This window comes from Stigmatopora argus, chromosome 12, assembly GCF_051989625.1.
Source record: "Stigmatopora argus isolate UIUO_Sarg chromosome 12, RoL_Sarg_1.0, whole genome shotgun sequence".
In the NCBI taxonomy this organism is placed as follows: domain Eukaryota; kingdom Metazoa; phylum Chordata; class Actinopteri; order Syngnathiformes; family Syngnathidae; genus Stigmatopora; species Stigmatopora argus.
In genome coordinates this window covers 4,044,810-4,058,900 of record NC_135398.1, presented here as the reverse complement: position 1 = coordinate 4,058,900, position 14,091 = coordinate 4,044,810, and the positions used below count along the sequence as shown (strand labels likewise).

General features: G+C 39.2%; 1 protein-coding gene across 3 annotated transcripts in view; it reads right to left on the bottom strand.

Annotated features, from left to right (window-relative positions):
* LOC144085640 (collagen alpha-1(XI) chain-like) overlaps positions 1-14,091 on the bottom strand; it is a 63,981-nt gene that overhangs the window by 22,536 nt on the left and 27,354 nt on the right. For all 3 annotated transcript variants that reach the window (XM_077615117.1, XM_077615116.1, XM_077615118.1), the window contains 17 exons: positions 10,234-10,323; positions 9,804-9,887; positions 9,132-9,428; positions 7,784-7,849; positions 6,975-7,016; positions 6,640-6,702; positions 6,031-6,105; positions 5,803-5,886; positions 4,011-4,067; positions 3,675-3,728; positions 2,758-2,811; positions 2,592-2,645; positions 2,464-2,517; positions 1,979-2,032; positions 1,847-1,891; positions 842-895; positions 725-769 (listed from right to left, as the gene is read on the bottom strand). In XM_077615117.1, coding sequence (XP_077471243.1) covers positions 725-769; positions 842-895; positions 1,847-1,891; positions 1,979-2,032; positions 2,464-2,517; positions 2,592-2,645; positions 2,758-2,811; positions 3,675-3,728; positions 4,011-4,067; positions 5,803-5,886; positions 6,031-6,105; positions 6,640-6,702; positions 6,975-7,016; positions 7,784-7,849; positions 9,132-9,428; positions 9,804-9,887; positions 10,234-10,323 — 1,272 coding nt within the window. The remainder of the gene's footprint in view (positions 1-724; positions 770-841; positions 896-1,846; positions 1,892-1,978; positions 2,033-2,463; positions 2,518-2,591; positions 2,646-2,757; positions 2,812-3,674; positions 3,729-4,010; positions 4,068-5,802; positions 5,887-6,030; positions 6,106-6,639; positions 6,703-6,974; positions 7,017-7,783; positions 7,850-9,131; positions 9,429-9,803; positions 9,888-10,233; positions 10,324-14,091) is intronic.

Sequence of the window (14,091 nt, the reverse complement as noted above, 5' to 3'; positions counted from 1 at the left end):
ATTGGTGCAAAACAAAAACTTTGTGACAAACTAAAACTCTAACAGTGCCTAAAAATCTGAGATAAAGTTGGACTAAAGTATCAATATAAGAAGTTTTCAACAATTGTGTGCTCATTCTTTGCTTTGTTAAGTTTGGTGTGGAAGAGCCCGCAAAAAGTTAGCAAACATATTGAAATGACGTCATGAATTGACACATTTAGTGTGTAGGTAACTAACAACAGGGAGTGAATTCCAACTTTTTTTTACACCTCTTATTAAGGTTTAAATGTGTCACAAACCTCACCCAGACCGAAAACCCTCCAAATTTCTGACTTTAATGACATAAATATGTCATCACGACTTTTAATAAAAAGGATGTATAATTAAAAACCAACGTAATCCCTTTGCGAGGACAATGAGGCAGAGATGAACCAAATAAAACGTTGGCTTTATGAATAATATTCCCGTCATTGCCTCAGTGACCACATGTGGACTTGTTTAGACCAAAGATCCCACCCCCATCCATCTCCTCAGTGAAACCCCCACGAACACTGACAGCATCATCATCATCATCATCATCACGGGTGTTCGTTATTAGACAACGACACCGCGCTGTAATCTCCCAACAAACTATGACCTTCATCGTGATGACGAAGACAAAGCGATCACTTTGGTGGTCTCGACACATGTGCCCTTCTTGGACAAATATTTAAAAAGAACACACCAAGACGAAACAAAACCTCACCATGTTTCCTTTGGGACCCGCTTGCCCATCAAGTCCAGGAAGACCCTGCCGAGAGAATTTGACATGTTAGGACAATTAGCCAGTGAGTCTGACGTTACGGTATGGCGGTGTACGTACTCGCTGTCCTGCAGGACCCGCCGAACCTCGGGGGCCGAGCAATCCTCGAGGACCCTGGATGACAAAGAAATTGCTGCGTGATGCATGACGTTGAATAGAAAATTATAGTAATAGTAAATCGGTAGCAGTACACGGGGAGGGAAACTGTGTAAATTGTCATGGGAAAAAAAAGAAATTGAGCAAATGTGTATTGAAAAGTAATGATTAGTCACAACAAAGAGTTTGATTTAAGATTGTGAGGAAAACCACAATAAATAAAACATGAAACAGGCAACTGTTGATTAAAACCATAAATGAAACACACAAAAAACTACTATTAGGTCAAACAACTATCGTATTTTCTCGCATATTGACCGTCTCTGCGTATAAGCCGTACCCTTAAAATTGCCTTAAAATGGTCCAAAAAAACCTCTTAAAAACTGACCACAATAAATAAAACATGAAACAGGCGACTATTGATTAAAACCATTAATGCAACACAAAAAACTACTATTAGCTCAAACAACTATCGTATTTTCTCACATATTGACCATCTCTGCGTATAAGCTGTACCCTTAAAATTGCCTTAAAATGGTCAAAAAAACTTCTTAAAAACTGACCACAATAAATAAAACATGAAACAGGCGACTATTGATTTAAACAATAAATGAAACAAAAAAAACTACTATTAGCTCAAACAACGATCGTATTTTCTCGCATATTGACCGTCTCTGCGTATAAGCCGTACACTTAAAATTGCCTTAAAATGGTCCCAAAAAAAACAAAAACTCTGAAACACTGACCTCGTGTGGTCAGCTTTGAGATCTTAGATTCAATCCATCAATTTCAATTTGGAGACATACTATAATCAAAGTGAGTCTTGTGTGTGTGTGTGTCACAGACATGAAATTTTCTATTCTCCCACACATTGTTTTCGCTTTTAATGACCGAGACGGTGCAGTTGGCAGCTTCATTTCCCACCGTGTGTCACCCATTTTCTTTTCAGACAGCAATAAATCCACTTACGCCCTCTCCGGCTACACCCCTCTGTCCAACGTGGCCATCTTCTCCCTGCGGAGGGAGCGATCAGGGTTATTGGCATGGAAACAAGACGGCGGGGAAGTCGGAAACAGACGTTTTACGGCGCTGACTACTCACTCTTGGCCCGTCTTCACCTGGAGACCCCGGAGACCCTGTCGGACCATGTTCCCCCTGGAAAGAGGAAGTATCACGAAGAAGTTAACAAAGCAGGAGGAAAGTGTTAGGCTCCCAGCTGGGGTTGACCACAATTGGAGAATACATACACTTCCCTGTATTTATGGCATCTATATGGACGTCCTTTAATTACCCCCTATAGGATGTAAATAACATCTCAAAATATACTCTCTGTGATTTTACAAGAACTTTTCCTTGGCCTCCACCCTGGAATTTTTTTAACGAGTCAAACATTAAGACTTTTGAGCTGACCTTTGACATGGATTGGAATTTTTTTTCTCTAGTCAGAGGACGCCATTAGAAATTGTTAATAAATTCGGTCCTTTCAGTTCGCTATGTGTCGGTGGGACTTTAACGGTTGTCTATATTTGCCTTTCCATTCTTTGCCAGAGAACGTGACAAGAAGAGACAAAGAAAGTAGTACTTACACGATGACCCTTCTCTCCGGGAAGACCGGGAAGTCCGTCAAAACCACGGTCGCCCTGCAAAGGTGCAACGACGTCACGAAAAGTGCGAAAAGGAACGCGGGGGGAAAAGAATCAGGAGTGCAAGTGACCTTGGTTCCGGGTTCTCCTGGCATTCCCCGTGCACCGTCAGCTCCATTACGTCCCTGTTGTAGTCCACACAAACCATATTGGAAATAGGATTGAACGATGATCAGGTTCTTTGTAGATCAAATGATCTCCGTTTGGATTAAAATTACTCATCTGTGTTTGACTTACCCTCTTTCCTGCCTTCCCTGGGGGGCCAGTTGAACCCTGAAGACCTCTGGGGCCCTAAGGAACAAACATAAACAGTGATTACTATACCTTGCTTAGCGCAGAGAAATACCCACATAGAATCTATGTGTTGGCTTAAAAAAGTCCATTGTTTTTCAAAGATGTCAAATCATAAATATAACAGGTATATACTTGTGTTGTAATTAATAATTGGTGGTGGTTGAAACCTGAGTGTCACTTACTCTATACACAAAATTATATTGTGTGAGAAAGGTTATGGTGACCAAGTCATTTTTAATGAAATATGGCATAAAGATTTTCCTCCAAATTGTTCTGAATTTCTTTCTGAGTAAATTCCAGCTATTCATTTGTCAACTCCTCTTCTAAGGTTGGCAAGTGATGCGTAGCAGTTGAGACATTTCCACGAGTTGAGTAAGAGAGTAGCAATAACCAAAGGTCATTAAAATCTAAGAATTGTGTAATTTTCAAGTCAAACAAAAATCATTTACAAATCAAATGAACATATTCTAACATCTTACATTTATTTAGATTATTTTCTTTCAAATTTTAAGATTGAGCTTTAATATGTAACAACATTTAAATTGAAGATTTTTTAATGATCTGATTTAAGCGGTTTGATCACATATTAAGGACATTTTAAAAATCCACAACTATTTAATCGAAAATTTATGGCATGTAACTTCACATCACATCATTGTTAAATAAGACTTTTTGTAGCATGTGGTCATTACAACCAAATTCAAGAACTTCCAAGAATCTGCATAACTATCACTAAATATAGCAAACTATAATAAAACACTGTCTTTCATAGAATTTTCCAATACACATCTATTTATTTTCCAATCAAAATATGTTTAAAAAAAGCTATAGCAACTTAATTAAAAAGAAAAAAAAGTCACCTGTGGTCCGTTATCCCCACTGTCCCCTTTAAAACCGGCAGCACCAGGACCACCCTGTTAGAAAGAAAAATCATGAGAAAAATGATTTGTACATACACAGCAGGCTTTTACAACGTAAAAGTGCAAAGCGAATAAATGGGTGTGTACGACACAGTTGGTCCAAGACCAGACCAGAAATGACTGCGTGACCTCAGCCGACAAGTGACTTACACATGTACATATGGGCGTCTTCTGATATACGCTTAGCAAAGGCGTATTTGTGACCTAATGTGTGGTGCGGTGTGGGATGAACAGACAAAGTATGCAGATTGCAATGTGCTTTGAAGGAAGACTCACCACAGCACCGGACCGTCCCGCCATGCCCGCCGGCCCCGGGGGACCTCTCATGGCCAGCTGGTGGGAATGAAAGAGACACGTAAAACCACTGCTCACCCACGCGACCAATGGTTCAAAATGGGAGACTCTCACGGTATACTGATGTTAGGTTTAGGAACGTGGCCTATAAGGAAATCTTTGATGGTCATACATATGCCATAATCAAATCCCTTGGTGTATACATTTAACGAAAATAGAGGACGCGCCATTCAAAATGTTAAGGTGGTCATATTCCGTGCAGTAGTTGGATTGAAAGGTGCAAAATCGGAAAAAAAAACCTGGAAAAAAAGCGAGCGAGGAGTTGTACATGTAATTATAAAAGTTGATTTATTCTAAACGTGACCGAGAAAAATAATATTTTAGAGCAAACCACCTGTTGTGCAGCCATGTTTTGGATTGGATTGGATTGGATAACTTTATTCATCCCGTATTCGGGAAATTTCGTTGTCACAGTAGCAAGAGGGTGAGGATGCAGAAATAGGAAAGGCATTTTAGACATAAATAGATAGGTAATAAGTGGGTAAATAAATAAATACATGAATAAATATATAAATAAATAAGTGTGTTGCTGAAATATATATATATATACATATATACACATATATATATACATATACATACATATACCTATATACATACATACATATATATACATATATACATATACATACATATATATAAGCACACATATACATACATATAGATGTACATGCATGCATACGGTAGGTCTTAACATATATATATATATACATATATATATATATATATATATATATATATATATATATATATATATACATATACATATATATATGTATATATATGTACACATATACATACACATACATATATATAAGCACACATACATACATATAGATGTACATGCATGCATACGTTAGGTCTTAACACAGCCATTTTTTTGTTAAAGAGCCTACTTTTGTTTAACGTCAATGTTTTGTGTGAAGCTGTACAAAATAAGATGTCTATAGTTCAGCTGTAACTTTTGAATGGACTGCAAAACAATTCAAATATTAAGAAACATAAATGCCTTTTTACATCCAATTCTCCCTTTCTAGTTAACACAGTTGGGTCAATAAAGGCTCCCTGGTTACTATAATATTTATAGGCTGGCAACGACTCTATGAATTGCCAGCATAAAAATAATTCAAAAAAATTAACTTTAAAATGTACACATTGGACACTCCCTGACCTTTTTCAGTGCTTTTGCTCCTACGCCAAGAATGTGTGGAACATTTGCAGTCTAATGGCCTAAAAGTGAGCTAATTTGCTAAGGGAAGCAATCCATGTCCTACTCCACCCTTGCAAGGGAATATTAATACCACATTTTAGCTTCCAGGTGTGAGAATAACTCCTTTAAAATGGGCGTACAGTTCGAAATAAATAAGACAAACGTCAAAACAACGCGCTTGACTTTTAATGAGTTTTGGCTGCACTGCGGTACGCAAATTATGACATTTGTGCTCGACTTAATGGTCTCCATGTGTTGTAAATGTTGCCCCATGCCAGTTGGTTATGGCTGTCTAGACAAACGGCCTTGTTTCTAATAAATCTGCTTGAGGGAGATATTATAAACAACTGTCGAACTGCAACATCGAGCCATTCAGGGTCACATATTATGGGTGACGTACTATGAAATTTGACTCAAGTCAAGCAGTCAAATGCTATTTGGTTGATGTTTAATAACGTCATTTCAAGACAAACACGCACAAACTGATATCAATGGATGACTTACCCTAGCCTGGGAAAGGATGGCCTGCGCTTGAGCCTCTTGTGCCGTCACCACGGGTCCTTTGTGTGCCTCACCGCCTGCTCGGAACTGTCAATAAAAAAAAACATGATATGGTTCAAATCCAGTGGCAAAATTTGGCTTTTCGTGGAAAAAAAAACCCCATAAAATATGGATGCCTTGCACATGGGGTGCTAAGACTTCTGTGCTGGTGTGTTAAGTAGGAAAACTTACTGGAAGCATCAGAATGGTGCCTGCAGGCCCGGGGACACCGTCTGAACCTGGAATTCCAGGTCGTCCTGGAAGACCCTGTGGAATCCAAATGAAATGATCGTCAAAATTTGAGTCGCTCAGCTGCTTCTGATATTGACTAGTGTTATATATTAAAAGTTCCAAAGTCAAATTACACCCAGGAATTGGCCTAGAGTGGCTAAATGAGTGCAGAAAATCAGGCATAGATAGACTTTTTTGTAAAAAAAAAACAAGGCACTAGTCAGAGAGCAATGGCTACTGTCAATTTTGGAAAGCGAAACCAGATATGGTAGGCAGCCCACTGGCTTGGAAAGTGACATTAAATGGGGGGGTTTATAGCGACATGATGCATTCTAGACTGAGGGCTACGCCACGGAAAACCACGGGACTACAGGAAGGAGTCACTTCTAATCCTCCCGGGTAAGACAGTTTTCCCACGGGAGGAAGTGAAGGAAGGGGAGGATGGAATGAACACAGATTATTTTGCACTTGTTTTAAGTCTACGCAGCATGGCTCATACATGATTACAAAAAATGACTCAATATGAGTGAAAAAAATGTGTGTTGAACATCACGTGGGGTATCGACTCACCCTCGAACCAATATCTCCATGGGGTCCTGGGGGACCCGGCAGTCCTGGGGTACCAGGGACACCCTGAAAAGAACAGACATGCATACTTTAAGTTCATTATATCCCAAAGCACACCACAAGCCGTCCATCCAACGCTCAATGTGTCGGCCAACAAAGACAGAAGCAAAGATGGCTTCAAAAAGACCTCAAAATACAAAAAGCCCCCCTTCTTCCCACCAACCCTCATCACACTCAACCACTGACGCTCTTTCCATAAAGCCCCCCCGTCCCCCCCCCCCCCTTTTTAGCTGTTCTCCATGTGTGCAAAGCAAGACAGGAGAGAATGTGATACTCACTGCCGGGCCGGGGGATCCTTGGGGTCCTTCTATAAGCATCCCCTGAAAAAAAGCAAAAGAGTAGATAATACAGTAGCGTTACAAATAGCAGACGTCTGCTGCGGGTTTGAGGTCGAAGAGTTTATGTATTGCTACACGCAGTATTTCATCGATGCTTCTATTATGCCTGTGTGGTCAAACGCTTGGATCGGGTTCAATGCAGATGGTAGGGGCGGAGCTATTATTTCACTTAATAAAGAGGTTGCATAGCTTTGTTCGGAAAAAAAATGCTGAAAATAATCAAATCAGGAATACGCCAAGATAATCCGTTTCTGTATACAATTAAACAACTGGCCAAGGTAATGAAATTGAATGGGAAATGCCTTGCGCTTAAACAGTTAACTATTTAGCAGGTAGACCCATTGTTCAACTCCAAATTAATCAGTTATTAGCGGTAGATGGCAACAAATGGATATAATCAGCGACAATATTAGATGATGTTCATTTTAAAAGTCACCATACGTCTTAAGGTATTGATAAAATGTAAAAAGACAGTCAGCCATGACAAATATTTTTCATTGTGATCACATCAAAAGGCAGGTTTGCGATTTCCAACTAGATGTTAAAAAGCTGATAGTTCATTTACAGCATATTGGACATATTTTGGCTATGAAAGAAAATGATGGCACTATAGGAAGGAGTCACTCCTCATAAAATATGCCGATTCAGCAATATATTTGTCACATTTGCCATCTAGTATGAGACATGTAGTAGTTTGTATTTAGACCGATTTGATGAAAACTGAGGTTTTATATTAAAATGAGGCTTACTGGCTCAATGACAGCCTGTTCTCCCTTCTCTCCTTTCTCTCCTAGGTAACTTTGGCTTCCTCTCACCTGTGGACATGAGAGATAGTCATTGATGACATACTTTATACAAGGGAAAAAAAAACTATAAGAAAATGACAAACAGCAGGAGACAGTGATAAAAGTGCTAAAAAAAACCCCTCTGTAGACTGCTGACTACTGTTCGTGAGGATTAAGGTAGCTCTTTGCTACCGCTTGGAAAAATAAACCACTGGAATAAGTCAGACAGAGGCTATAATTTCAACTTCTTTTTAGTAAGATTGCTCACGAGACATAAAAAAAAAATAACGACCCCGACTAAAGAGGTGGTTACCTGACACTATCCATACAATGACTTCATATGAGAGGCATTCCCAAAGCCCCAAAAGGAAGGACTGGGTCCAGCAGTTTAAAAAAGTCGTGGAGGACTTTAGCGGTATGATGGGATCGTAGCCCAGATAGCGCATTTACCACTTCCTGCCAAAAGGGAATCTTCATATGTCAAAATGTCAATGGTACATATGTTCAAATGAATTTTGTTGCCAATTGCAGGCAGGGACCGTTTTGTTTGTTTGATTTTTTTACCCATGCAAGCCTGCGCATATGATTTGTATGGAGTTTCAAACAGAGCGACAGTATTTTTAAACAATAATGCGAGTGTTTTCGGAAGTTGATTCGATTATCGCCATCTGCCGGAATCCAAGTCAAAGCAATTTAAGAGTCCCTCGTAGATCTTCATTGCCAACTCAGATCAACAGTCTCGGCCTGGAACATGATGTCCTGTTCGGTCAATAGTCCTGAAAACAATTAACTGGCCTCGAAAGCAGCTGTGGGGGGAAAGTGTCCTCGAGCTTACTCGGTCTCAACATAAAGTATAGCACAAATTAAATTATAGCTTCATTACCTATTAAATGCTTAATGAACATATCGTAACATCCCAGAATAAACCCAACAAAGGGTTACAGATAGGTTTCAAGAATTTCCAGCTAGAGCCTTAAGGTTTGGGTTTTAAACAGAAATGTCAAAATCAGGGTTCCGCCTTTGGGTTGTTATGGTTTATTATGGAAGAGCTTGATGTTTATGTGTATTCCTTTGAAAACACAGAACTTTGTTATGGGTAACAGCCAATAGTGAAGTGTTATTTAAACAATTAACGTCACATGGGTCACAGTGCTAGAGAGTTCATGTCAGCAGTCACAGAGGGGTTACAATCTGTAAGATCCTCATAGGTCTCGAAGCTTCAAGCTTTAACCCGAAACTGTCCGTAATAACAAAACACGCAAGCATTCCCAACACACTTTCATTGTTATTAACCTCCGACTTTGTCACTTACGCCACTCTCCCTGTAGTCGGTTTCAGCAGGAACACCAGGGCCGACCTCTTCTTCACCCGTGGCGGCCTTGGTTTCAGTTGTTGTCCCGTAGTCACCATAGTTGCCGTAATCAAAGGGCGGCTCTTGGGTCTGCTCCCCTTCATGGAGATCATATTCCTTGAATTCGTAAGTGTTGGTGCCATCATTCCCATTGTCGTTGGGGTCCACTGGGGCGGCAGTTTCCACAGCTGGAGTGGGGTCTGCCCCGACCTGTTCCACGCCGGTGACGTAATCGTCGACATTTCCCCCCTCGTATGTCTGCAATATATCCAGGAGCGTAAGAAGAAATGGATTTAGTCGGCATGTGAAAGGCTAAACAAGATTTATATTTTGTCTTCAAGAGGCTATTTTTGATGAATTCAGTTGCCTTTAAATGCAGATTTCATTTATACATTTTGTCTGCTCAGTAATTGCTATTAAGGGCAGTTCAAATGCGATGCTAAATTTCAAGCACCCTTGAGGCAGCCATTCATAGTTTCTCTGGATTAGCTGAATATGATCATTTAAAAAGTTTTCAATTAATCCTACTGTACACATTCTTAAACAGTGATCAGACACATTTTCACATATTACACATTGACATCTTTTGACAAAGTTAACATGAAATTAAAACAAAAACGGAAAGAAAGTTACCTGGCCTGCAGTGGGACCTTCAGGCTGACTTCCATCCACAACGGAGTAGTCGTAATCGGTAAAATAGTCACCGTCTACGACGGTCTGAAATTAGAGTGGAAATACTGATGTTTAACATCTGCAATATTTTTTAAATAGTCAACAGAATATGGACCAATTACATATAGATCAAGCTCTTTTAAAAATGGGGGAATCTGGGTTTAATGATTGAAAACCATGTTAGATCGTACTATTCCAAAAATAGTTTATTTAATGTCTATGATCAGGGCCATTGAATAAATTATCGGAGTGCAAATCTTACAAAACGTTTCTTTAAAAGATTTCAAACTGAAATAAAATCATAGCAGAAAAGAGAGATAGAAAAAAGATGGAGAAGAACATTCATGACCGTTTTTTTGGCCATGAAAACCTTTATTAGTAGCGGCGGTACCTCGGTCTTGGCTTCTTCAGTTGGGGCAGGTTCGGTGGTGAGCCCTCCTTCGCTGTAGTCATAGAGCTCACCATAATCATAGTTAGTGTACTGTAAAATGGAAAGAAGAAACGGACAGAAAGGGGTTGCAATCAATCCATGGGGATCTTCATGTAAATATGACAGCACAATGTAATATTGTACAGTATTTACATGGCAAATGAGAGCATATCTGAGTTATAATCCCCATGCTATTTTTGAAATAACATGATCAAATGAATGACATGCATAAGAATATAACAAAATTTAATATACGCATAAAGGAAATGACTTTATAAAGTTATAAAGCGGTCAAACGTGATGATTGCGACACTCTAGGTCTGATTTGTTAAAGATTGCTCCAAGTTTTTATTAATTGGTTTCCGCTGAAATGAGTGTGCAGCCCTGACTCATCCCAAATTGCGGGAAAAGGCAAAATTACAGGAGCAAATAACAGTCACTAAAAGACTTTAAGGACTAAATAAACGTGTGGCCTGAGCTCTGAAATAACCCACATGATGCAGTGCAGATATAATAAACCTTGGGGTTATTATTTCGTTGTTTATTTACAGCCTAAAAGTGGAGCCACTCACAGGACAAACCGCAGAGGAAATGACGACAACTTTCCCTGATTAGCATAAAAACGGAGTAGTGGTGCTCGCCTAAGCACTAATTCAACAAACGATTACACAAACTTCAAAGGAGTCTCAAAAGTACGTAAGAAAATAAAGCTAGGCGTTGCTGTCCCACTGTTTTTGTCATATTTCCTTCCCTTTTTCTTCTTTTTTTCCAATTTCCTAATTTAACCTGGGATAGGTTAAGCATTGCCGTCCAATGCTGTCCGACATGTTAATGCAATTATGCTTTTACAACAAATTATTGATTTGAAATTCAATAAATTAAATAAACTACAATGTTAAAATCATTCATATTGTACCAATTGTCCTGAGAATGGTCTCGTTTGATGTTTGGCGTGATATGTATGCCCACTTTAACATATCATTGCTCCGCCCATCATCACATAAGATCTTTAGCCCCTCCCCTGACCACCTGCACCCCCCCAAGCTCCGCCTTTGGTAAGGATTCTGCAATCATATATTTTGTGAGTGTATACTGTAGATCACATGTGTCAAAGTGGCGGCCTGGGGGCCAAATCTGGACCGCCACATCATTTTGTGTGGCCCGGGAAAGTAAATCATGAGTGCCGACTTTCTGTTTTAGGATCAAATTAAAATGAAGAGTATAGATGTATATTAAATTTCCTGATTTTCCCCCTTTTAAATCAATAATTGTAATTTTTTAATCCATTTTTTCTGTGTTTTTAGTTCAAAAATTATTTTGTAAAATCTAAAAATATATTTAAAAAAGCTAAAATAAACGTTGTTTTAGATCTATTAAAAAACGGAATATTCATGGTTATATATATATATATATATATATATGTATATATATATTATTGTTTTTATTACTACTAGCATTTGCAGTAGTGACACTGCTTCATCCTAGCATACTTTTACTGACAGTTTCACAAAAGTGAGTAGGTAACCATTAATCCATAATTCCTTATTTGCTTTACAGTGATTAATATTAGTCCAGGGCACTTTTGACATTGTGAAAAAGTGCTAAAATCCTTATTGCTTCCTTACCGCTTGGAGCGGACACCAGGCCAGACAGGCAAGAGAGTCTGACAAGGGGGGACAGCGATTTGAAACGATAAAGTGCTTGGCTAGGATCTTCCCCACAAGGCTTGGATGAAATTGGAATTGGATGCGCACTCGTGCACACGTGGACACACACACACACACACACCATGTCGCTCTTGCTTCCTCTTTTCTTTTATCCTAGGAAGCCTACATGTGGCTGACAACTGCAGAGAGGGCGGCAGGGTCAAGGCAGACGCTCCCTGGCGCATGTCTCCATACACGTCCATATGGAGTACATCTAAAAATCTATAACAAGGTGGAATGTGCAGAAAATTCTGCCTATAATGTCGACGGTGAATAGCATGTGATTGATATTGCCATTTCCTTAAAAAGAAAACTAATCCTTGATGTTGTTCATAAGTAAAAAGAAAAATGTTCACTGTATGTATGACATTCATACAAAAGTTCATACATTATATTTAACCCATTTCACTGTCCTCACTGGAGGACAGCCTGTATTTCTTTTCTTACTTGTTATAACGTTTTCCCCATTTCATGCCAATTCTCAGAAACCATTACTAAAAATTGTTAACTTGGATTAAAATGGGTTGAGAAGACCAACTAGTGATGTTGCATTTTCTTAAAAAGAAAAAGAAGAAAAATTAAGAACCTGTTCCACTTGGTTAAAAGGAAGCTATTGATTGGTATTGCACTTTTCTGTGAGGAAGAAAAACTACACTTACGACTAAAGTGAAGAACAAATTACTGTCATTTTTTGCTTATCTAAATGTTCCACTTTCCTAAAAACTATTGATTGATACTTTAGTTTGTTAAAAGGTCTCTCTACACAACAACACATAACTGCACTAAATCGATGATGCGTGGTAACATTCTAGCGATGACATCGACCATATATTAAACAATATATTGTGTATTACACTTTAAAAAATTGATTGATGTTGCATTTTCCACATCATAAAACAAACTACTGATGTTGCATTTTTCCATAAACTCTCTATACACAACCATACTAAATGAACCCGTCTAAAAGCTATAATGCGAAGCAATGCGTGGAACATTCCGGCTATAACGTCGGCTTTGAATAAACTATCCACGCGGCCAAGTTGTCTCTCTCTTTCTCACACATGACAGCCTCCACCAGAGTGAATTTGATGATGATGATCCAACATTTTCCAGCCACTTCTTCCACACTTGAACCTCGACATTGAGAGGAAGAAGAAAAAAAAACGTTTCCAGGTATTGGAAGTCTTACTGCATTGGGGGAAACGGAAAAAAGGTTGGATTTCGAGTAGCCTGCAGAAGTCGTTAGTGATATAAATCACGGGGCCACTGCATCGCGGGGCCCGACTCGAGCTTGCCGGCAGGGAAATAAAGGGAAAAGTTTTCCGTCGTGAGCTCATCAGTTATTCGGTTAATCACTTGATGGAAAAAGTCAGCTGACAGTAGCGGTGCATATTCAAGTCATAGGAGTAAGGCACAAAATATGAATGAAAAAGGCAGGGAACCATATTTGGTCATTTTGGACACCCAATTCCTCATGAATCAGTAGAGAACTAGATGAGTGTACATGTGCAGGAATTATAAACAAATACAAAGAAGAAAGGCTTTTAAAGAAAAAAAAGGTCATTATTGTCACTTTGTTGCATTTACTGCATTCTACGCGTGTGCGGTCGTTTGGTCGCCGGTCTTTTGGTCGCCGGTCTTTTGGTCGCCGTCTTTTGGTCGCCGTCTTTTGGTCGCTGGACTTTTGGTCGCTGGACTTTTGGTAGCCCGGACCCAAACAACGGGCGGCCAAAAGACCGGCGACAAAACAAGGTAAAACAACACGGTCTACGCATCAATAAAAGCCAACAATGGCCATGAGCAGTTTCACTGAGCCGACGTGTGAGTGTAGAAGAGTTTGTATGTACATGCGTTGTCCCTTTAAGAAGCTTCGTCAGTCAGGGTCTTACTTAACAAGTTCTCCAACAAAAAACAATAAAAGTCCAGGAAATTTGGAGCTTTTCTTTAGCCTAATAATTACTAGGGCATTAAGTATGACTAAATAGTCATTTGTAATTTGTATTTAGGGAATTTGAGCAACGATTTAAATGGTAATTATCAATAACCTTCCGGGCGACCGGAAGGTTATTGATAGTACCATTCTACGTGACTTTAAATTGGACAACTCTCATCA